Source organism: Drosophila nasuta, chromosome X, assembly GCF_023558535.2.
Source record: "Drosophila nasuta strain 15112-1781.00 chromosome X, ASM2355853v1, whole genome shotgun sequence".
NCBI lineage: Eukaryota > Metazoa > Arthropoda > Insecta > Diptera > Drosophilidae > Drosophila > Drosophila nasuta.
The window spans coordinates 17,878,132-17,902,894 of NC_083459.1; the positions used below are offsets into that span (position 1 = coordinate 17,878,132).

The following is a 24,763-nucleotide window of genomic DNA, read 5'->3' on the forward strand; positions in this document are numbered from 1 at the left end:
ACTGTCGCGAACACAATTTTGTTTTTTCTTTTCGTCACATTCACTTAGAACAAGATCATAATGATCTTTGTGAGTTTCGAGTGCAGTGAATGTGCCGCCTCCTCCCCCCTCTAAAGTGTTTGTATTACCCAACTAAACGATCGGCATTTGGCGAGCGTTTTGCGGCGAACCCCGCTGAGTCAGCTGCCAATAAAGTGAACACGGTATGTAGATGGGGTTTTTCAACGCTTCCAGCAATACGTACTTTTGCTATGTACACATACTTTTGTAAATTCATGTGTTGGTATCTATGAATGGAACGTGCTCGGGCTCAAGTTCGGGCATTGTACCATATATTTTATTTTCGTTTTTTCGCTTTTCGTTTTTTGCCGTGCTTTTGTTTTTTCGATTTTGGGTGGGCCAAGGCAAATGTCATTGGATTGTTACACACTATGTGACAATAGTTGAGATTTGCTGTGAACCGGAAATAACGGGAACTACTGTGACTTGAAAGCAGTCAAAAGGGTTTCCAATCAAAACACATTTTGTAGTTGAGACAAAAAAAAACGTTGTTTATTAGCTGATATAATACTTGGGGCTTACATTAGCAACGAGAACAGAAGACATAAGAAATAAATATATAAATATTGATGTGAATAGAGCAAGGAATAGAATTAGAAATGCGATATAAATAGTAAATAATATTCGGTGTGTGATGAATTAAATATAATATGCATTATGCAGTAATAATACGATAAATAATGCTATCAAATTCTAAATCAAAGTAAAATTAAAATTAAAATTACATTAAATCATAATGAGATAAATAAATAATGAATTCACGGTATTAGCTACTATATGCTATTAGTAAACATTGATTAAATAGTACACATGAATAGTACACATAACAAAAAAAAAATGTAAGTATGTTAAGTACAGTTGCGTATACTTAATATACGTATACGATATGAATTCGATGATCTTGCTGTAGATTTTTCTTTCTTTCTTTTTTGGCATTTTCTTGTACACTGTTGCTGTTGCTGTTGCTTGTCAGCTTCTTTAGCTGCTGCTACTGCTGCTGCTGCGGATTATTTAGCATAGGAGTTGCGCCAATCGCGCATATTTCTTCTCAATCACACGCAAGACTTCGAGCGTGTGATTGGCGGCAGCATACTCTGGCCAAATGTGTTTCTGATTGTAATCCACCATTGTCGTATGCGATAAATCAAAAGACAACTTGAGCAACCCCATAGCCTTCTCTCCATTGTGCTCAACTTTTTTCCTGAATTACACCGAATGTTTGTTTATCAGCCGCTGTCATATTCAACGACATCACATCTCTGAGCAATTGATGAAGGACGTACAATGTTCTCGTTATCTTTCCCACCTCTTCATCGAGGGACTTAACATCAGAAGCATCATATGTATCGTTCACATTGGCCTTGACCTCTTCGATAAGGTCATGCTTTAGCTGCAAATCTTGTAAGCTCAAAAAAATGGTTGCTGGCGTTTAAGTTTGCGTGAGAGTGATTCTTCGCCTGCGAGTAAAGAAAAATGTAAAACACATTTGTTCATTAATGCATTTCGATTTTGAGCTGCGAATATTGAACTTACATAAATCGTCAAGAGCTCTTCAATCTCCTTCTTAGTTTCATTCGCAAGCTTCGTCGCGTTGATCAATTGCTCCGACAACATTCTGCAGTCGATTTTCGTTGGCGCTGGCGTATTCACAGCCGCCCGCAGATGAACGTGATGACGATGTTTCAGTATCAAATGGCGACCGCTCAAGCGAATTGGACTCGCGTTTGTATTCGCCGGAAAGCTCGCAGTTGCCACTAACAATATCACCGCAAGGACCAAATAATGTGAAGTGACTGCAATGGGAATAAAATGCTTTGTTTAGTAAACGAAGTTATTCTGTTTAAATGCTTAAATTCTAAAGAAAACTAATTCAATTTAAAATGTAAAATAAATAAAAATGAGAAGAAAAAACTTTGAAATAGTTCAGCAAAATATTATGTATACATCGTGTGAGCCAAAAAAACGTTGATTTCGATTTAAAAGAACTAATTTTAAATTTGCTACCAATTCTCAGTTAACACTGCTTAAAACTAAGCTATCAATTAAATATATATTATAGATTAATTTCATTATGCATTCAATACAATAAATAATATTTAAAATAAAATACATATTGTAATTTGCGAAATGTAAGAATGAGTTCGATGAGTAACTGATTCCAATCACAATTATATTTAATAATAGAAATGTGATTTATTGAAGCACACACAATTATAATTTGGATATTTTTGGCTTGAATCACAGTCAAATGAAATAGCAATTGTCTTGTCTAATTGGATCTTTTGATGCCACTAATTGAGAGCTGGTTGCTGAGCCGAAAAATAACCATACCAACGACCTACATACATAAGTACATACATATATGTATATCTGCTGTTGTCTGTAGTCTGTTGTCTGCTTTACGGCTCTAACCTGATGATGAATTTTTTTTTTTGTTACTCTTTTCTTTATTTTGTTGTGACGTACACTTGCTCAAATATCAGACAGAGATTAGAAATATCAGAATATCAGAGTAAAGTAAAGTGTGTGTGTGTGAATCATTCGTTGCGCAAAGTGGATATTCCATTAAAAAATTCGTTTCGATATGGATTTTGGGGTACGATCGCAGAAGTACGTATACGACACGTGGTCCACAAGAACTTACACAATGGACTGTAGATAATTTGTTGCGCGTTAACACGAGTGCAACATGTTGTAGTTGCCGTTGCTGTTGGCGTCTCATGTGCCAGACGCTGATCGGATGAGGATGTTGAGGCTGTCGCTGACGCTGACACTGACACTGAGGCTGAGGTTGCCTCGAGGCGAACACTGGAGTCAGGACTCGAGCGTTTGGATAATTTGTGGTCTTTGCGCGCTTGAATGCGACTATTGTGACGTGCGGTGAAACCACCACGAGCACTTAGCTCTGTTGCTGTTGTTGTTGTCATTCTGGTTATATGCGATATTCTTAGAATTTGATTTGATTTGATTTTTGTTTTTGTTGTAGATACTTTTTTTAAATTGTTGTTGTTGTAGTTTGTTTTTTTTTTTTGCTTTTGAGTTGTATTTGGTTTTGGTTTTTCAAGTAGTATTTTATTTGATTTAACTTTTTATGCACATAAATTTGCTATTTGGTATTTCTAGAGTGAACAGAAAAAAACGTGTGTGTGTTTTGTGTGTTGTGCGTTGTGCGTTGAGTGCAGCGGAGAATTGCGACTCCTTAGGCTTGGTGACAAGTTCTGACTGACTGACTGCTGCTGCTGCTGGAAGCGCACAAGTTAACTCTTCAAGATCTGTAACTTATTTATATTTGATGGCGAACCACACAGCATTTTTATGTTAAATAACGGACGCGCGGCTGGCGGCTGGCGCACGCGAGCCCCGAAGCCCGAACGCCAAGCTTCACACACTCACACTCACACTCACACTCATGCGAAAGCATCTTGAGCAACGTCAAGTGATGACGACAATTGGGTACGACAACCAATCATATGTAAGACCACCACACTTACACGCACATTTGCAAAAGCACGACGACGACGACGATGACGACGACGACGACGGCGACGTCGCGAGAGTTTGCCGAGGTGTCGAGATGCCGATGTGCAGACACACACAAGTGCGCACACCCTCGCTTCGAACCGAACGCAAAGTGCACACTCACACACTCACACAGACACACATACGCAGAGAACGGAGCAGAGCAGAGCGCAGAGTTTGAGCGAAATACACACACACAGAGAGAGGGAGAGGGAAAGACAGACAGAGAGAGAGAGAGAAAGAAAGTAAGTAAGCTAGAGCTGGAGACTCAACGTCTGACGTCGATTCGATTCGATTTATCGTGGCTGCTGCCAGCCACGCGCTTGGGGAAAATTTTTTGCTGTTATTGTTTTTTTCTGCCTCTGCTTCTGCTTCTGCTTCACACACACACACACATACACACACACATTGATTGGGATTCGCAGCATGCGAGTGGCGAATGTGTCGCCTTAGCTTTGGCTTTATCTCTTCGTTTTATTTTCACTGCTGAGTCAACAACAACAACAACAGCAACAAGAAAGCCAAACACACGCTCCAAGCAATATTTGTTGCTGTTTTTTTTTTTTGTTTGTTTTCTTCCTGTCTTAGGAAGGTTGTCTTAATTTATGCGCTTGCTGCATGCCCCAAAACGGATGTGCTATTGCACATTGCACTTTGGCTAACTTACGCGGCATGTTTACATACAACGTACACAATGATTGTCCACGTTGCTGTGTTGCATGCCGCTTACCGCATGCCGTATGCCACACTTCCGCACTTCCGTTTCAAATTCCTTTGCCTTCGTCTCTTCTCCTGCGATGCATTCTTAATTTATGAATTTGTTGTACAGTTTTTTCTTTCGACGCATTTTTCATTTATGCATTTGTTGTAAAGTTTTCTCCTTATTTATTAATTTATGACTTATTTTTGAATCGCTTGAATTGTTATAAAATATTTTGTCACACATTTGTCGATCACACACTTTATTTCATCATCATCTTGGGACACTAAATTGGGCTTATTTCGATAGAAAACCAATCAATCTTATCAATATGATGCAATTTTGTCATCGAACAACGCACACACTTTTATTTGATATTCTGCAGTATTATTTGCATTTTGCATTTTGTTTTTGTTTCTTGCTTCTGCTTCTGCTGTTGAATTATAATAATTCTGCTTTTGCTGCTGCTGCTGCTGCTTTGGCATTTCCGACTCGCGACGTTGCAATACAACCAAGGAACTGAACTGAAGGCCCCAACTCAGTAAGCAACTTAACAGACAATGGTCAAATGCCGCCTTATACAATTAAATGAAAAGACGAAAACGCACAGAGGAATCGAAGAGCACACAAAGTACAGAAAGTGCGTATATAAGAGATACTTGGCCAATTGCATTTGCCACTTTCATTTAATTCTTATGCTCTCTCTTCGATCGTTTAACTGATTTTTCTCTTACGCACATTGCAACTTCATCGACATAATTCGATTACATAAAATCACTCATACGCCCCATGTGATTTTATGTATTCGTAACAAAATTCCCAAAGATTTCTCTTCTCTTAATTCTATTGCTATTTATATTTCAATTAATTTTCAGTTTTAAATTCATTTTCTAAATTACGATTTTATTAAAATTTTCTCGAAAAATTAACAAATTTCGAAGCAAAGTTGAAAAAAATGCATATAAAATGCATACTTACATTTAACAACGATTTGCACAAAAATAATTAAGATATTCAATCCTGTCATAACTTATCCAAATTTTAAGCACAACATTAAAAATATGTTTTGATGCCATTCATAAATGCTAAATTATTAAAATTAGTTGATCTTGCTGTACTCTAGAATTATATTCTAAATAATATGCTTAATAAATACTTTTTTAATGTTCATAGCCATTTTTGTTTTATACATTTTAAATTATAAAGAATAATATATCAATTGTAATTTAATTACTTAAAATTAAGCATGACTGAGAAGAAAATTTGAGCTACAATTTTTGCAATATTCCTTTAATTTTCAACTAACATTTTGAATTAATAAAAAACATATTCTCTAAATTTATATTCATTTTGAATTATTCAAAAAGCATATAACATATTTTTGAAGTATAAATTGAGTTACAATTTTTGTACTTCTTTCTTTCTTTGATTGTGAACGTAACTTGCATTACTCAAAATTGGAAATGATGATGATCGAATCGCGCGTACTTTCCGAACATTTCGATGTATTCTTTGTCTTACTTGTTTTCTATTCCTAACATCCGCCAGTGCAATAACAACGAAAAGCAGATATAATTTGATAAGTACATAAATATCAGTTGATTCGTGGAAAATGTGCCTATAGCTGACCCGCAGCTGCGTGTAATTATACAAGCATATTTTTCGCCCTTTTTCCTTGCGTATTTTTTCCTTTTTAGGCAGAACGAACGAACGTATGAGAGAAAAAAATAAACAATTGTCATGACAACGCATAAAAGTGTTGTTTGCTAATTCCAGCACATGAGGTGCGAAATGACATCGATATTAATGTAGCTTAGTTAAAGCTATGTACACTAATCTGAACGCAAGTGCGAGTGCGAGTATGAATATATGTTGCTACAATATATTCGCATTGTTGCTGTTATTTCTGTGTGTATTGATTGAATGACACAAATGCGGCTTAAGGGCGGCACTTGACTTTGCGTCTTGCTTTATTTAGAAATGACCAACACAACAGATTGCGTATCATAGTGACGTATTGAGTTGACTTTACTCAACTGGACTTGACTTGTGACTCCACAACGACCGACGACGCTGGCTGTTTCCTCGACGAAGTGAATGAATTGCATCAAGCATTCTAAATTTGTATTATGAATGGATTCAATTCATTCAAATTCTATTACTACTAACTTGCGTAGGGGAAACTCTTCTTATTACGCTACTGTTTGCCATGATTAATCATACGCATTTGCTAATCTACGCTAGTTGCAGTAGAACGTCATGAATTACTTTACTTCAAACTACATACATTTCCTTAATGCTGAACCATATTTTTTTTAGTTTTAATAAAGAGTCATTCAAATGCGATTCTTCAAAAGTCAAATTTCGATAGTGGGAATTATGATCTGGTTGAAGAAGAATTCGTTCTTTTAGAATCTCTTTGTATGCTTTGTATTAATTTTGTATTTTTCATTAATCTATCGAAAATGTATGTATTAATGTAATTGAGTTATCTTTACTTAACTCGATTCGACTTGCTTGCCGTTTCCTCGACTAAGTGAATGAATTGCATCCAGCATTCTAAATTTGTAATATGAATGGATTCATTTGATTCAAAGCCAATTACTCTTCCTTACATATTGTGAATCATGTCGATGGGGTCCGGGATTAATCTTACGCATTACTATTCAACGGCGGATATAGTAAAAGGTGTTTAGTTACTTTACTCTTATCCTCATCCTCTTAAATATTGACATATAACGCAAATATTTTATCTCGCACAATCAGATTTTTATTGCATCAGCTGCCTGCCTGTCATAAAGCAGAGCGAAATTGTCTAACAATTCTCTATCATCCGCAAACTGAGTGTCTTATTTTCTTATGGACTCATCGTAAGTTCGCCACACAAACGCATTTACAAGTGACAACTTACAAATGGAATTTATGCATCCGGCATGGAGCATAAAGCAAGAAGCACCGCGAGATTTGAATGTAAAGAAACTACAGACTCAACATTTTTGATTAAGACTTATAAAGAATCCCATTTAAACGGGTTAATTTATTGTTGTATTTGATATTATCTAAAATAAGATAGTTATCCAAAGCACAATCTTTTATATGAAAATAGAACAGTTACATTTATATTGAATATCAGAAGAGATTCAAAACTTAATAGGGAATGAAAAGTGTATACATTATATTCAATTTGTTGTTGTTGTTATTCTTAAAATACACAAAATTAATGCACTGCTATAGTATCAAAATATAGGCTATATTCAGTATATTGATACAGTGCATTATTCATTTTTACAAATAGCAAAATAATGCGGTATTATTATCTTAAAATATACGAATGAATACACCGCAAAAATACAAAAATATATAGAAGCCCATATCTGGTATATTTATATAGTAATATATATTAAAAATATACCATACTATACATATCAGATTGTTAGCTAAACAAATAAAACTCGATTGCAAAAGTTGATTCTACAAAACAAAAGTATTTCTTAAATAACTTCCACAATTTTTGTCTGATCGCATCCAAATTTTCAGGATTCTGTAATATTGTATTTATTATTGCAAACTCGTCATGTTGACGCTAATCAAGAATATGTATAGGTGCTTCTTTCTGTCCGTACATACATTTCCTGAAGGCACAACCTTATAATACCCTTCTAACCTATACAAAGCGGATATAAAAATGAATTTAATTAGACCAGGAAATCGGTGGAAAACAATGGTTGTTCCATAATGATGATTTCAAGAGTTAGACAGCATAAACAACTGAATAATACATTTTCATACTGAGTCAATAGCTAATAATAAAATTAGCTTTGTATTACATTGTTTCATGACGTTTGCGAATGCTGGCAATGTTGATAATTCACATTGCTATGTAAATACATATCCAAGTATCCAAAGGTCCAAATATATAAGAAGTGTTTTCAATGGCTGACTAAACTATCAGTAATCAGCAATGCTCTACATTACTATATCGGAGTAATATTCCATTTCCTTAGGCAAGCTGTGTATAAACAAACTAGAATAAACTAATGATGACCAGGGATGCAATTATGAGGAAATTAATATTGTAGTTTACGAATTCTTACTATATTTCAATAATAAATTACTTCATCTGTAAAAAATATGTTAGATAAAATATATATTAAATATGTTTTTTATATTCAATATATATTTTTTCTTTTTTGTAATGCCAAAATGTTTTTTACAGATTATTTTTATTAATTTCTGAAAAATACCAAAAATTCATGTTTATATTATATTATATTATATAATAAATTATATTATTTTATTTTTTTATTATTTTATTATATTATTTTCATGTTTATATGAAAACTAATAAAAAGTAATTCGAATGTGATCCGATTTATGATCTCGTTTAGCGACATTTCAATTGTAGTTTTTTCGTTTCGAACTACTTTCAAGCCTTGATAATAATGTTGATTTAATTCCATCTCTTTGTAGCTATTATATTGTACTACAATATATTGTATATGTTGTTACACATTATACAATTTCCGATAATAATCCGATAAGCTATTTAAATGCAAATCTATCTACAGCTTTATTACTGGGCTTTTATTAAATTACAGAAGCCAAGTTTGGCAAATCATTTGCTAAAAATAAACTAATCTCAGTCGAACCAATTCAACTGTAGAATAGAGGAAGGATAGAGGAAAAACCAATTACTCAGATGGTTTATGCAAAAAACTTCTTGTAAGTCAAAAAAAAAACCCTAAACACGCTTAATTATGCTTGAAAATGTCTGAAATTTTTATACGCGCTCTCGATGGAGTATATGGGTATAATAACTTTGTGCGTGTGTGAAAGAAGTTATCACAACAACTTTGATCCCATAAAGTATCTTGGTACCTGTTTGTTCTTCTATCCGTAAGAGATATACCAATCTATTAGAGAGATAGATCTACAACTTTTGAAAATAGCTGCGTTCGCGTTTATGATTTGAAAATTAAAATAAAAGATCGCAAATGTAATTCAAAAGCTTGAACCCTTTGGCACACACAATAATTAATATAATCCTTATAGCTTTTGAAAAATTGTTGATTAAAAAATATTTTTTTACAGTAAAAACCGGCTGCAGCTATCGAGTATTGTCGATTATTGATCTCTATGTGTATATTACCACAATTTAGTATTTTTGAAGTAGATAAATTTGGTACATTTTAAAAAGGGTAGCTGGAATCTCAAAGTCGAGCACACTCGACTATAGTTTTCTTACTTCTTTTTATAAATAAATATAAATTACTAATTAATAAAAAAAAACCCAATGCAACTTACAAATCACCATTTTGGAAATAAAACCAATAAAACTTCTTTTTCCCCCACTTACAAAATGCGATAAGAACTTAATAATAAATTGCTATGAACTATTTGATTTCCGCTTGATGGTGGAATGTTGTTTATTGGTGAAAAAGTTGAAAGCCCTGTTTACTAAGCACTGCAAAGAGATTTGTGTACTTTCGTAGGCGGATAAAGATGATTGGCAAATGACGACGCTTCACAAATCTAGGAAGAGAGTTTGGATTCTGTTTGCCGTTGCAGTTGTCATGAAATGCTTAGTTGAGTTTTAGCAAGCAGACATTAAGTCGGTGGCTAATAAGACAGACCGGACCGGACATGAGTGAACAGGTGTTTCGACTACATCACCTTCCCAAAAATCGTGTGAAAATACCCCAAAAAACAAAGTTCAGATTAATGAGGTGTCTCTCTCTCGCTCTCTTTCTGTCTCTGTTGTGATCTCCGTTACTCATTTATGCCTCTCGCACACGTCATCGTTAACTGACCACAGACAAGCTACGAAGTCAATGCCTACTGTCTGGCAGCAAGCCAAAAAAAAAAACAAAAAAAAGAAAAAAAATAGCGGACGATTCCATAGGGTAAATCACCGAGTGCGCTATTGTTTGCTTTTGTATTTAGTTGAAAACACCCTAGACAATAAGCCACTGATGTGCGGCATGCCAAGCTAAAAAAAAAAAAGTATATGTACTTAAATTCGAGGCACGACAAGATGGCTCAATAAATGCGTTATTCGGGTAACCATCATCGAATGGTTTCTGTTAGATTAGGTAATTACAGAAGAACTTGCATAGTCCGAATTGAGTGCGGTGAATGCAAATCGCGTGCAATGAGCATGTGATGGGTATCATTATTGGCGAGATGACTTCCTCAAGACAATTCGATTTTGTTGAAATTGTCGTCATTAGCGCGTTTTAATATATCATCATCGTCATCATAACTAACTGGCACACTCAGTTATTTGTCTTGATCATTAGCCATGGCCCATGGGGCATGGGAAGTACTACAATTTTGCGCTGTACTCTCTTATATGTATGTATATGACGTTGCCAAAAACCAGTTAAAAATCTATTTAGCAATCAGTCAGTTGGCAATTGAAGAAAAAAAAACCGATAGTGAGAAAAGCAAAGTGTCGAGCCCATCTATTGGCTATTGAGTGTTGGGATGAAGGCAGCTTTTATTTTTGGAACTTGCGCTCTTTCACTGTGTGTGAATTCGCCATTCGGCATTCGCGGCTATTCGTTGCTATTTGCACGCCACTTATTTGCTCGACATATATGGTATGTATGTAGATTATGAACGGTTGCTGTTGCGGGGAACCCGAATTTGTTTATGCTGCAAACAATGATGATTGGTGACAACAAATCTTTTGACGTTTAAGAGAATTTAACGCTAGTTTTTCACCTATTATTTTCGCTATGACACATACGAAATTACTTGTAACTTATTACTAACTTACAACTTATTCATAGTTACCATATTATGTATACGCCACATAAAACCTATAACTTGAACTTACCTTAAATGAATTCGCAGCGCTTCTGATGGTTTCGCTAGAAGAGCTGAAATTAAAAGATGGCAAAATAATGTAATTAGTTTAGGAAATTAAAGTAATAAAAAGCAGAACTAAAGCAACAATATCAATATTAAATAAGTAAGAAAGCCCTCTATTGATTTTGAATAAAAAGCAAAACAGTGCGGTATTAATTTTAAAACATATCAAATTAATGTACCGCAAAAACTCAAAAGTATACCAAGGGCTATACTTTGTATATTGATTTAGTACCAAATTAATTTACAGTAAAAATACTAAAAAATACTATATGTAGTATATATATGTTGTACTACCTTCAAAATATATCATAGCCAAAGCAACTAAGACCCATAGTAAGTAGGTATTTTCTCCATACAAAAGTATTTCTTTAATACCTTCTACAATTTTCATTTCCAGGAATCGAAAAGACTATAGTAATTATTGTATGTACAGATATTTGGTATTTATTATTAAACTTGAAAAATTTTAAGCAAACTTGATCTGCGTGCACACATTAAAAATGATATTCCTATCTCTTACACATAGTTTCGGAGTTCTATGTGTTCATACAAGTACTGGCGGACAGTCAGTTAAACGGAAAGACGGGTATGGCTTTATCATCTCGTTTGTTGACCCTGATCAAGAATATATATACTTTATAGGATCGGAGATGCCTTCTTCTGCCTGTTACATGCATTTCTTGAAAGGACAAAGCTATAATAACCTTCTACTCTTTGGGTAGCGTTTCTTTTGCAAAAACTGAACAGCTTAATGGCTTGTAAAAATGTTGTCCGAAAGGCATTGGCTGGTATTATTTAAAGAGTAAAGGTATGCGATTTAATGTGCACTTTCCAAAAAAAGTATGGAAGGATCTAAAAAACCAAAGAAATATTCATTCATTAAAGTCTAGTCACCCGCCTCAGAATATATTGTTTGTATCTATGCAACTATGTAAACTAAATATTAATCCAATAAAAATCGTTTCGAAAAAGACCAAAATAATCATTTGACTTCTATACATATTTATTTTTCAATACACTCATTCTATTCCACTAATTTTATATTATTTAAGTTATTCATTGCGATTACTCGTTTTGTTAATATCTCACATAAAATATTTTTGAACTCATTTTAAAATCAAGTTGATAAATTTTGCCGTTATCTCCGTATTTGCATTATGAACTTGTTTAGAATACGTTTCAATCGTTAGTTTTAACGCTTTCAATTTGACAACATTTTTGGTTCCGTGAATTTAAAAGTTTTTAAATTGTTGCCGTAGACTCGTTGTCTCCATGCATACGAAAAGTCTTTGCCATGTCTAATATAATATAATAGTTATAAAGTATTTAAGATTTGTTTTAAATAAATGCATAATTTTTAATTATTACAAACTAGTAGTTAGTATGTAATTGATAAAAATGATCGAAATGCAAAATATTTACTTGCAATTTAATAACTAGTATTATAATTATTGAAGAATTTTAATCTTAATGTTGCCAAAATTTAACAATACAACAGACCGATTGATGGACAATTAAAATGAAAAAATTAAAGCACAAAAAAGATAGCACTTTCATAAAATAGAAACTTCTATAAAGTATTCACTAGCTCTTCACTGCTGTGTTGCATCATTGTTGCATGCGCTCATTTCCTTGAAGTTAATTCTTGTTAAATTTTTTGTTGCATACTTTCAGGCACGCAGTGTAAATTAGCGTACGACAAGTTCTGGTTGAAGTCTGAGCTAAAATACTGGTATTTGTTTGTGTCAGCACTGACCATTCACAACCCTCCAACAGATATTCTAAAAATTATTCACTAATAAACATTTATGTGAAGACAGCAATACAGTGAAAACTCTCTTAAGCGAACACATATCACCGAGAAATAGAGTAATAGAGCATTCTCTGATTAAGCGATGGCAATGATTTGCAATTAAACCAAAACAAAGGTCATTAAAAATTAGGTGTTAAAAGACGTATTCACTGTTTTCCCTATATTCACTGTACTCATCAGTCTTATTTGTCATTTCAATAATGAATGCCGATAGATCACATATTCAAAACGATTACAGCTGATTGTATAGTATTATTGTGAGTTTGCTTTGATGCTTATTCGCGCGCGATTTTCGTTAATAATTATGTGTTCGGTTGTGTGTTTTATCATTCTCACTAGACTCTCAACTTAGTTCATTTGCCATCGCGTGTTTAGGGTCTAGTGCCGTTAAGAATGTGAGAAAAAGCTCAGCAAGAAGCCAAAGCAAAAAATTTAAAGCTTTCATGAGTAACAACGAAAAAAATTAATTTTAGACTTGCAGGTGAAACTCAACTAGAAGATACCCTAGACATTAAATAATTCCGAAAATGTATTAATAAATATCATTATAATGACTATGTATCAATATAGATGTAGGTATATTCTCCAAGTCTGACAGAATATATATTCAATTCAAAGTATATTCAATTGTATATACCCAAGTATTGCACTTTGAGTCGCCTTGGTTACTTCGTATACTCTTTTAGTTGAGAATGTTGATTAAGTTGATAAGTTTACCCTTTACCAAGTCGTATATCGAGAAGTTTGCTTAAGAATTAATATAATCTGAACGCATTTCTGAGAATCTTATCGTTGACTACGTTGTAAACTATCCGTATTTGTTCGCTGCTTTTACATTTGAATTTATTTGTGGATTCAAAGATGTAATTTATATATATAAGATACCATTAGAATTGTTAGAAATTATTTAAATTACAAATTTGAAAATATAAAAAAGGTCAATATTTTTAAAAGCAACAATATATAAAAATAAAATAAGAATTGATTTGTATCTTGGCAATTCGAATATTCTCCCATTCGATTGATTTCTAGTCGGCTAACGATTTTTGGAATGTTTGTCGAAAATTCTACAATACCAGCATCGTATTCTTTCGTCTTTGCAATATGCGTGTAGCTTTCGTTCAGAGCGAGAGCCGGTCGGTTTCTCACCTTTTTTTTTGTGCCAGCTGTTCCAATACACTTGTTGAGAGATCGAGCAAAGCACACACTTATGTACACATTCAATAACCACTGATAAAATGTAATTCCCGTTTGCAAACAACGCGGACTTTATTCTAAGTCTTTTGCTTTAGCACTCAGAATAACACCAAAAATAATAATGGAGATATGAAATTATATGATGAATAATTAATCAGGTTAGCGCGACTCTCGAAATAATACAACCGTCAATGTGAAGCGATGGGAACGAACTGAAGCGTACCAGACCAGCGATGCCCTGAGGAAGTATCATGTAGAGGGTCAACACAAATACGATTGTTTACTGAAAGCTGAGACTAAAGCAGATTCTTTGAATTATTATCGATCGAGCACGCACCAAAGCATCCTTCAATAATTCTAGGAATTTTCTGTCGTACTTCGCATATTGTTGAATTAATCTATAATTTGTTTGTGGTACATACATGCATACATATGTACAAATTACATGTACACTGACGGGACTCTGGTACGCCAGTGTAAAAGGTTCTTGTCCATGCGAAAAGCTTCAGGTGGGTCCGTGATGAATTCAACTTTGCTAGCCGAGTTTCAATCCATACATGAAACAGCGACAAAGGTATTTTCACGAAGAACAACACCATTGTCGTAATTCCATAAGCGGGTGCAAGAACCCAAAGTCGAACGATTGATTTCGAATTTTCAACAACGGAAGCAGCATGCGTCGCGTATCGATGCTGTTAAATATCCTGTATCATTTTCTAAGGACACATATTGCAAGGATCGCAGAGAAAAAAGTAATTTCGCCGTCAACAGCATTGTTGAAATCCCATAAGCGAGTGCAAGAGCCCAGAGTCGAACAACTGATTTCGAATTTCGAGCAAACGAAGCAAAACACTTTGAGTATCGAGTTTGTCAAATTTCTAGTCACAATTTCAAAGGATCGCAGGAAACATCGAGGGATCAAAAACTTGTACTAATCCTGATCGATATCTAGGGGAAATTTTCAAGTATCCCATATCGAAATATCTCTTGGTACAATATCACGAAGTTAGGACCATTTTAATCGATTCCCACTAATAAAAGAATGAAGCAACAAAGTGTACACATAACTATTTATTTGGAATATATGTATGTATGTATATATTTATGGGTATATGTATGTATATGTGTATATATATGTGTAGCTGTCAACGCGAAAGAATCAGTTGCTTACACTACATCCTCCATATGTATGTTTGTCAGTTTGGCACATATACATACACACGTACATATGCATATGTAAGTTGTATCTTCTTTTTTAATTTTGTTGTAAGCATATACATACATCGTTTAGGGTCTTTGGGACTTGACATACATATCTGTAATAGCATTTATATGTATAGGTCTCTGTGTAAACATTCTATATTTGTAGGGATGTATATATGTTATAATTATTTTCATCATTTTTTCATCATATTTATATTTTTGTCTTGTATATATGTATATATATATATAGAAATACAAATAAATAGTTGTAGCTATATATATATATTTTTTTTTTGGTTTTTAATATTTTTCTTGGTTTTTGTTTTGTTTTGTTTTTTTTTAGCTGGTTTAATCCATTATGTGTCATCAAATGATTGTTACATTCAGTTTCAATTGAATTTGTTTGTTTTGTTTGTTTAAACGAAACGTAATTCTTGATTTTGTTTGCAGTTGTTGTATCGTTATTACATATATCCCATCTCTTTGAAATTAACTCATTTACATTTGCAACTTTATTAGGTATTATATAGTATTATCATCATCATCATTATCATTACCATCTCTTCAATTATCTGCCTTATTTCATCGCTACGCATACTTATGCTTAGAATCGTCTTTAATTTTTGTTTTTCGTCTTCGATATTTGTTTAACTTTATTTACATAGTATTTGGTGTAAAGGTATCGAAAGTATTTATATTCATTTCATTTCATTTTATTCATTCTTTTGCCTATATACGAGTAGAGTACTTGAGTATATACAAACTTTAGCCTTTAGCTCAGCTTGCCCTTTTTTCATTTCATTTCGCCTTGCTTTGATTATTGACTAAGTTATGCGTAGTTTTGCCCACTTTTCCCCCGGGTGCCAACACCTAACCAAAAAAAAAAATGTACATAATAAAAATACAATAGAACTAGAGTAACATTTTCTTTCTTCTTTTTTGCTTATCAATTTACATACTTGACATTATTTTTACTAGGTTTGCATTTACATTTTTGTGTTACCTTTCTTGCTTCTTGGCTCTAGTTTTATATGCATTTCATTTTACAATTTTCTTTTTGTTTTATTTTTCATCCTCCTTTGTTGCTTTAAATTAATGATTTCATTTCAAACGATTTCCAATTCGCTTTACATGAAATTTTACAGTGAATTTCGATACATTTCGTTTCGTTACGATTCGTGTGAATTCGCATCAGTTCCTCTTCGAATTATTGCTTTTACAATGCCATCATGCCATCATCATTATCAATAAATACAAATTACACATACACATGTAGAATGCCATTTCTTGAGCACGAAGAAGAACAATATAGTATGTAAATGATACGCTTGATACGGTAAAGTAATGGTCACTAGAGAAATCGATAGTATAGTATATGTTATAGTTATGTTTTGTATTTTGTAATGTTATTTTGTAGTACTCTCTCACAACACGTCGAAGGGTATACGGATATAATAATATAAGTAGGTTTCTTTTTTGTGTCTTCTGCATCTCAAGGATTTCCTTACGAGTCTTGAGTTAACGCTACTAAAGTATTTAAATGTCGGTGGTAACCGCTTGCTTTATGTAGTCTTAGCCTTAATACTATTTATTCGATAGAAACAAAAGCACATTTAGATGACAATAGCATTAGCAACAGTAAACAGCATAAATACGGAAGAAATATTCGCATTTCTTTGTCGAGGGGACAGAATAAGAAAGTGTTGAAGGAAGCAAGGAAGCAATTGTTGGCATAATACTTTAATTCTCAATTGTTTGCATTACCCCGATTAGAACATTATCGTTTGCATTTGCTGTGTGTATATAAACATTGTTGCCTTGCCTTCAAGTTTGCGATGCAAATAAATGTTGTAGGTGGGCAACTTGGGAAGAAGTAAATCTTTACTTTCTTTTTGTTTTTGGTTTTTTTTTTTGGTTTCTTTTCATTCATTATTATTTAGTTGTTAATATGTAGAATATAAACTACTATCAAAAATAGAACAAAGAGAATTTCGCATATTTTTGTATTGATTTATGTTTTTTTCTTTTTGTATATGGTTTTCACTTTTTGTACACATTTATTGTGAGTACAAAAATGTTTGTTTTTTGGTAGTTGCGTAAGTTGTTAAGAGAACAACGACAACAACGACAACGACAACAACGACACATCAACACATCAACATTGACAACAACAATGACAACAACAGTTGCAACAAACACGAGCAAAAAATGGACACGTATAAAACTAGAACAACATTTAATCACTAGAAAATATTTATGTATTATATGTAGGACCAATAACGGTCGCATTGACGTGTAAATAGTTGAAATACCATTCATTCACATATACATATTCATATATATATTCATTATGTATATATTTGTTTGTTTGTTTGTTGTTTTTATAATATAATTCTTATTGATACATTTAGCATTAAACGTGAAAGTTAACCTTGGGTTACCGTATTGATTTTAAGTAGTATTTGTTTGAAACACACATGGAAATCTACATACGTTTATTGGGCACATTAAAAGACTCACACATAGAACATGTTACGTGTGTATGTGTATGTGTATGTGTGTGTGTGTGTATTTGTTGTGGTAGACTTGAAGCAAGTATTTCTCGTTTTTATCTTTTGTGTAATTGTAGCATCAAGCAAATGAATTTAGAGCGAGATAAAGAATTGCGAATTGACATTGCTAAATCCAATATCTGTATGTGTATGTTTGTGTGTGTGTGTGTGTGTGTGTGTGTGTATTACGTACTCGTATAAGTACTTATGATTGAAAATACACTTCATTGATTGCAATATTGACTGATTTTGTTGTGTGTTTGTTTCCTCCTCATTTTGTATTCTTCTTCACCGAGTGGAAATTTTGTAAATTTCCCTCAAATTGATTTCGCACTTGCCACTTGACTGTCACATAAGTAATACAATTAAGAAACTTTTTTTGTTGTGCAATTTACTTTCATTTTTATACATTCAACATACACAAGTACATATAAATTTTAACATACATATGAGTGTATATATATATGTATATATAACGTACTATATATTTTGTATATTTCGAAGACCGTCAAGTATGTATTGGTATGTATTATGTATTATGTATTATGTATTATGTATTATCATATTATTATGTTTATTATCAGGCATTAGGTAGATTTAGTAATTTCAATTGTTGTTGTTCTTCTTGTTGTAAGCTCAAATTGCACACAGTTACAGTTACAGTTAGAGTTAGAGTTACAGTTAGAATTACAGTTAGAGTGAAGTACACGCAAATTACAATTATCGTTGCATCGACACAACTTCTCTCTCGCACAACAAAAAACACCTCCGGCCACGATTACAACTATGTTATGTATCTATCTCAAGTACTTGTTTGATTGCTCTTGGCACACATTTATGTAGATGACGATTATGTATTATTTCTTGTATTTGTATTTGGTTTTCGTTTTGGTTTTGGCTTAACATACATACACATTATTATGGAACCTTAACACCGTCTCTCAGCTTGTCTGCTTTACGCTTTGCAATATTCTGAGTGAAACAAAAAAACAAAAAAACGTTAATCAACTTTTCCTTCTCTTTATGTACATATATATACTTTTTTTTATATATGTTCAATTCATCAATATTTCATATGTATCTGTTTGCAATGATATGATCAACGCGTCATCATTTTATACATTCTTGTGGATCGGAAGCACAAATTGTTTCTCCCTTTTCACTTTCTGATTGCGTACGACAAAAAAAAATCAACCCGATATCAACTGCTATATACATTGTGTGAAATAGTTATATTTGACTCGTGTTCTTCTAAAAAAATAGTTTGGCTATTTCCCACTTTTGTATAATTATTATTTTTGGTATTTGGTATTTGGCTTTGATTGGTATGATGCGTAAAAATGCAAATATTTATATGTAAATATATATTAGTCTCTCTATTATATATATATTTGTATATGTATATATGTATGTGTTAGTGTGTCAATAGGTCACTGCATGAAGGTAATATGTCATTCGGCTTTGCTTTCATCGCTTCGCCACTTTTTCCCTGCCCTTTTTTAACATTACAAAACTCACCCACAACGTTGCATTTACTACAAAACAAAAAAACTGCAGAACTGAAAAAAATGAAAAACAGACAACTCTTATCGTTATCGACTCTCTCTACCTCTCTCTCTCTTTCTATTTCTTTTTCTCTTTCTCTCTCGAATGCCATCGTCAATATTTATCGCTTTCATTACAAGTTTTCCGCAGTAGCTTCCACTTTTAGTATCCTACATCTTGTTTATGCACAGTTTTTTGTTGCTTTGCCTTTCGCTCTGCCGCCGCGACTATTGGTGAAGTTGATTGTGGAAGTTGTGGAGATACAAGTACTTAGCATGCTGCAAAGAGAAACCACAGAAATAATTAGTTCTATCTGCAGTACACAAGTTCTTCAGCAACAATTGTGCATTGCACTTATCGATTTGAAAAATTGATTAACATTTTCCTTCGCTTCTCGCTTCCGAGAAGTTTATATACTGAATAAATTAAAAACGATGCAAAGAAGTAACTGAAAACTAATTAAAGCTTGTGAATTCTGTCAAAACAAAACATATTTGCTGTATTATACTTCTTAGAAAACATTCAACAGTACGTATACGTAATTTACCAATAATGCGTAATTCAGATGTATTTAATTCTATGGTTTATTTGGTCTCATTTTCTCTATATCTTTAATAATTGGCAACTATTTAGTACATTTGTATATTTAATCAATTATGTATTTATCAAATAAAGTAATTGATTAAATAAAAATAAAGATGCGCAAAAGAGAAATAAATAATGTTCTCAACTATTGAATCAATTATTCAAGTTTATTTTAAAAATGAGTTTTATTGCTGCAATAAGATTTAGCAATTTGCTGCACATTTTTATTAGATTATAGATTTTTACATACAACAGTGCGTATACGAAATTTAGTAAGAATAAGTAATATAGCAGCACTTCAACTATGATTTATTATGATATTATTTGTATTTAATTTGTAAACTAGAACTATTCAATTATGTATTAAAATAAGTACAAATATATATAAAAAAAAAAGTAAGTGATTAATTATATATGCAGATGCGCGATGAGAAATAAATTGATCAAAGCGTTAAAATGATGTTCTCGACTGATTAAGTCAATTGAATTTTCGACTTTATTATTAATATGAGTTCAATAAATGTTGTAGAATCATTTGGTATTAAAACACATAAATATTGAATATTAGTAAATTGACGGAAATGGAAGAGAGCATAAAAAACAGCTTGATTGTTTATTTGAAATATAAAAATGGTTTTAGTGTAATTGTTGTAGAATCTTCTGACAGATTTCCATACACTATATAAAAAAATAAATATATAATTAAATAAATGTCTTTTTATCACTGGAGCTTAGAGCTACCAAAAATGGATCGACTTTTTGCTTAAATATTAGTCTGAATACTGTAAAGTGAATTTATAAATTTTTTTTAATATAAATACTAACAAAGGAAACTTTTTAAATAGGTATACAAATTATATAATTAGCATTACACGGAAGTTAGTCGCTGCAACTTAATTATTATAAATAATTCTGTGAATCATCCGAAGTTTTACCATTAACATAAACAATATAAATACCAAAATAAGTAAGTAATTAAATAACCTACTACGAATTAAATTAGGAGACGGACTCGATTGTTGATTCAACTCATTATGGAATCATCTGACACCTTTCGAATAAACATTATATTTATATACACATATATATGTATAGTATGTATATGCAATTTATTTAATAAATATTGAGTTAACTTAGAAATGAGAGATTGACTCGACTGTTCTATTAACTTATTGTTAACTGTTCTAACACAATTCACAATTGAACTATGTATGTCTATTCAGGTTTGATTAGATTGTTATGAATAGTTGGCATAAGCTATATATAATATTAACAGAAAATAAACTGCAAACAATTTAAAGTGCAAACTCACCAGTTGATCATCGATTTGGCAATTTTGCCTCCGCCAGTTGTGGTGTTTTTTTTTTTTTTTTTTTCATTTCGTTTGTTTTCATTTTCTGCGGTCCTCGCTGTGCGTTTACTTGGGCCGCGCCTTGTCCGTCACCTATTTGACAAAGAGATCCTTGAGCGTGGCGCACAGCGAAGCATCGCAAGTGTCCTTCGAGTCATCCTCATCGCCCTTACTAAACCAGTTGAGCGTGGAGCGCATAGCGCGTCCAGCCTGCGACTGAGCCGCGCTGGCAGCCGACTGACGACTGCGCGCACGTCCAGCGGAGCTGCCGCCAGCCGAGCTGCCACTTGCCCCGCCCGAGTCCTTGGGTATGGCACCCTTGGCACCGCTGCCACCCGCGGCACCCGAACGCAGGCCCGTCGATGTGGAGGCGCCAGCGGATGCGGAGGAGCTGCTGCCACCGGCCATGCTGGCATTGGAGCTCTTGCGGAGGAAACCCTCGATGGCTGTGCCCAAAATGGTGGCATCCACAATGTTCGCCTTGGTGGTGTCCGCCCAGCTCTTCTTCTGCTTGCTGCGCGGCTTCAACTTCGGTTTGCCCGAGTCGCCGCCAAGCGGATCCTTCTTCTGCAGCCGCTCGAGCATGTCCTTCGACAGCGCCATGGCGCTGCTCTTGCTGCGCACACTCTTCTTCCGTGCCACCGGTGTCTGCGGCGTCTGCCGCTTGCCCCCAAACCAACCCGAAATGGCCGCCGAACTGTTGTCCTGCGCCTCGCTGACCAGCTGCTTGGCATTGTTCAAAATGGATACGTCAAAGCTATTCGAACGCGTCGAACGTCCGGCATTCGGATCGAGCAGCAGATTCGACGATTGTCCGCTGCCACTCGGTGTGGGCGTGGCACTCGTGGTGCGTCCACGTGCCGCCTGCTGGAATGTGTTGCTCAAGAACGGGCTGCTCGCACTGTTGCCGGTGGCTGCCGATGAACTGGACGAGCCATCCGGATCGGGGCGATGTGTGTCCGTAGCCGACGAAGAGTTGCCTGTGAGTGAGCTAAAGATGCCAGCAATATCGCTGCGACTGCCGAGCAACCCGAGACCGCTGCCCGATTTCTTGCGACGTGTCGAGGCCCGCGCCGATGGCGGCTGCGGCGAGATGCTTGGCGCATTCGGATGCGGATGCTCGGAGGCGCGACGAAATGCACTCACGCCTCCACCTCCACCGCCGCCGCTGCCAATGCCAACGCCAACGCTGCCGGGCTGCGGACACTCGGAGTAACGGCGATTGGTGTAACGTCTGCCAGGAGCTCCGGTTCCGGCTTCGTCCACGGTCTGCACTTCGCACACCTTCTCGTTGCTCGACGTCCAGAGCTTCAAACGCGCCTTGCGCGACTGCAAGTAGATGTCGTCCATGATGTCCAGCTGCAGATTGTGTATGCTGCCAATCGGATCCGTTGACGGCGGTCCTGTGTTGCTCTCTCGACGTGAATTCAACACGCGACTGCTCCTGCAAAGATCCAATTTGGATTTGGCATTGAAACGAACTCTTATTTACCAAAATGAGTTAATCAACTCAATTAAAGTGAAATAAAGTGTATCATACTAAATAGCCATGAATAAATAAATATTAATATAATTTGAAGAATATGAAAAAAAAAGATTTTGAATCAACAACTTTCGCATTTTATTTTACAAATGACAATATTGAGCATGAAAGATACTCAAAAAGCTTGTAGGAGCTCAACAATAGAAGGGGTATTAACTTAGACTGATCAAATAGGCTATATATTTGATAATCAAATTCTCTAGATGTTCCCTAAACTGTATGTATTTCTTGGTGTAACTGTAAGCCTAGGAAAATATGTTGTTAACTTTTAATGTAAACTAATTGTATATTAAATCACCACTAAAAACGTTATTAAAATAAACAATATAATAAAGAATCAATTATATTATTTAGCTACATTTAGCAGTAGTATATTTTCAAATATATAGTATATTTTTAATACCGAATATAGTATTCGATATATTTAAGTAGTCATTGTTTATTAATTTGTATAATAATAATTAATAAAGAGTCTCTAGCTATATTATTGTAGTCAAGAATCACCTTATTAGCAATAATGATAACCAAATATATTATTCGGTATATTTGTGTATATTTTGTTTACTAATTTGGATAATAAAAGAAGAATAGACTCTTACAATTAGTTGTAAATTCAACTTACCCATTGACTGACGGATAGGCGGCAACAGATTCGCGGCGAGAGCGTCCAAAGAGCGTGGTGGGGACCTTCGAGATGGTGACAACCGAATGCCGTCGGCCAGACGGAGCCGGCGCCTGTGAGAGTGTGGCCAGGAAGGCGGCCTCTTTGGGAGATGGACCGGAGCCTTCGCCGCCGCGTTCCGAGAGTCGTCGCACCTGGCTGGCGGTGATGCCTTCGGTGACCTGTTGCGAGGGCAACGAGTGTTTGCGTGCCTCGCGCGGATCGCGCCATGGCGAGAGCAGATATGGATTGACCGGTGAGTCAATGTCGAGACTGGCGCGATTTGAGAATGTCTCCGAGCTCTCGGGCTCAAGTTCTTCGGGTAGATTTGATTCCTCGACCACAATGAGTGGCTCCTGTTGTTGTATGCCATGTCCGTGTCCATGTGCTTGTGCCTGTCCTGGACCATGACCGCCGCCAGAGCCTGAGCCGAAGCGAACAAATGGGGAACCACGCAAGCGTAGCGCATCTACAAGATGAAGTTGTTGCGATTTGAGATAAATTGTTATCCCCGATGGACGTTCATTAGTGTCGTCGTCGTCGTTGTCATCGTTGTCGTCAACATTCGTTCGCTCACTTACCCATTTTACACGAATTGCTCAATTGCTGGCCAGCTGGGAATACGCTCGTCCTGCGTGTGCGTGTGTCCTTGCTGCAAGCAAAGTAGAAGAAGAAAAACCACTCATCAAATCAAACAGCACATATGAGACTCGGTAGGGCAGAAAAATCATGCATCAAAGTAATTAAAGCTTTTGCGACTCCATCGACAACGACTTGGGATTTGCCTCTGTCTACACTAGCTATTCACCTTCTTATTTTTGTGTAGCGGGTATAACCCACTGAAAATATGGTATATTTTGAAGCCTATAATATATTTCTTCTGTATATTATATTGGTATATTTGTATTATAACACCCAATGACAATATGGTATATTTAAAAAGCAATAGTATATTTTGAATACCAAATATACTATTTGGCGTGTTTTGATATATTTTTCGTTATATAAAATCGATATATTTTTAGTATAATATCCAACAACAATGAGATATATTTTTAAACCTATAGTGTATTTTGAATATCAAATATAGTACTCGGTATATTTTAGTATTTTTGTTTATTTTGTTTTTTGTTTATTTGTTATATGCTTAACCTAACA

General features: G+C 34.6%; 1 protein-coding gene and 1 long non-coding RNA gene across 2 annotated transcripts in view; both read right to left on the reverse strand.

Moving 5' to 3' along the window:
* Positions 1 to 568: 568 nt before the first annotated feature.
* On the reverse strand, positions 569 to 14,364 carry LOC132795656 (uncharacterized). Its single transcript, XR_009633451.1, has 4 exons — positions 14,118 to 14,364; positions 11,121 to 11,163; positions 1,594 to 1,853; positions 569 to 1,517 (listed from the first exon to the last, which is right to left on the reverse strand). It is a non-coding gene; the product is annotated as an uncharacterized LOC132795656 (long non-coding RNA).
* A 3,087-nt stretch (positions 14,365 to 17,451) lies between these two features.
* Positions 17,452 to 24,763, reverse strand: part of LOC132796581 (mucin-19) — a 54,427-nt gene continuing 47,115 nt past the window's right edge. The window contains exons 2-5 of the mRNA XM_060807799.1: positions 24,187 to 24,257; positions 23,567 to 24,074; positions 21,363 to 22,845; positions 17,452 to 19,743 (exon numbers count right to left, since the gene is read on the reverse strand). Of these exons, the coding sequence (XP_060663782.1) occupies positions 21,495 to 22,845; positions 23,567 to 24,074; positions 24,187 to 24,190 (1,863 nt within the window). The 5' untranslated portion in view covers positions 24,191 to 24,257 and the 3' untranslated portion in view covers positions 17,452 to 19,743; positions 21,363 to 21,494. The remainder of the gene's footprint in view (positions 19,744 to 21,362; positions 22,846 to 23,566; positions 24,075 to 24,186; positions 24,258 to 24,763) is intronic.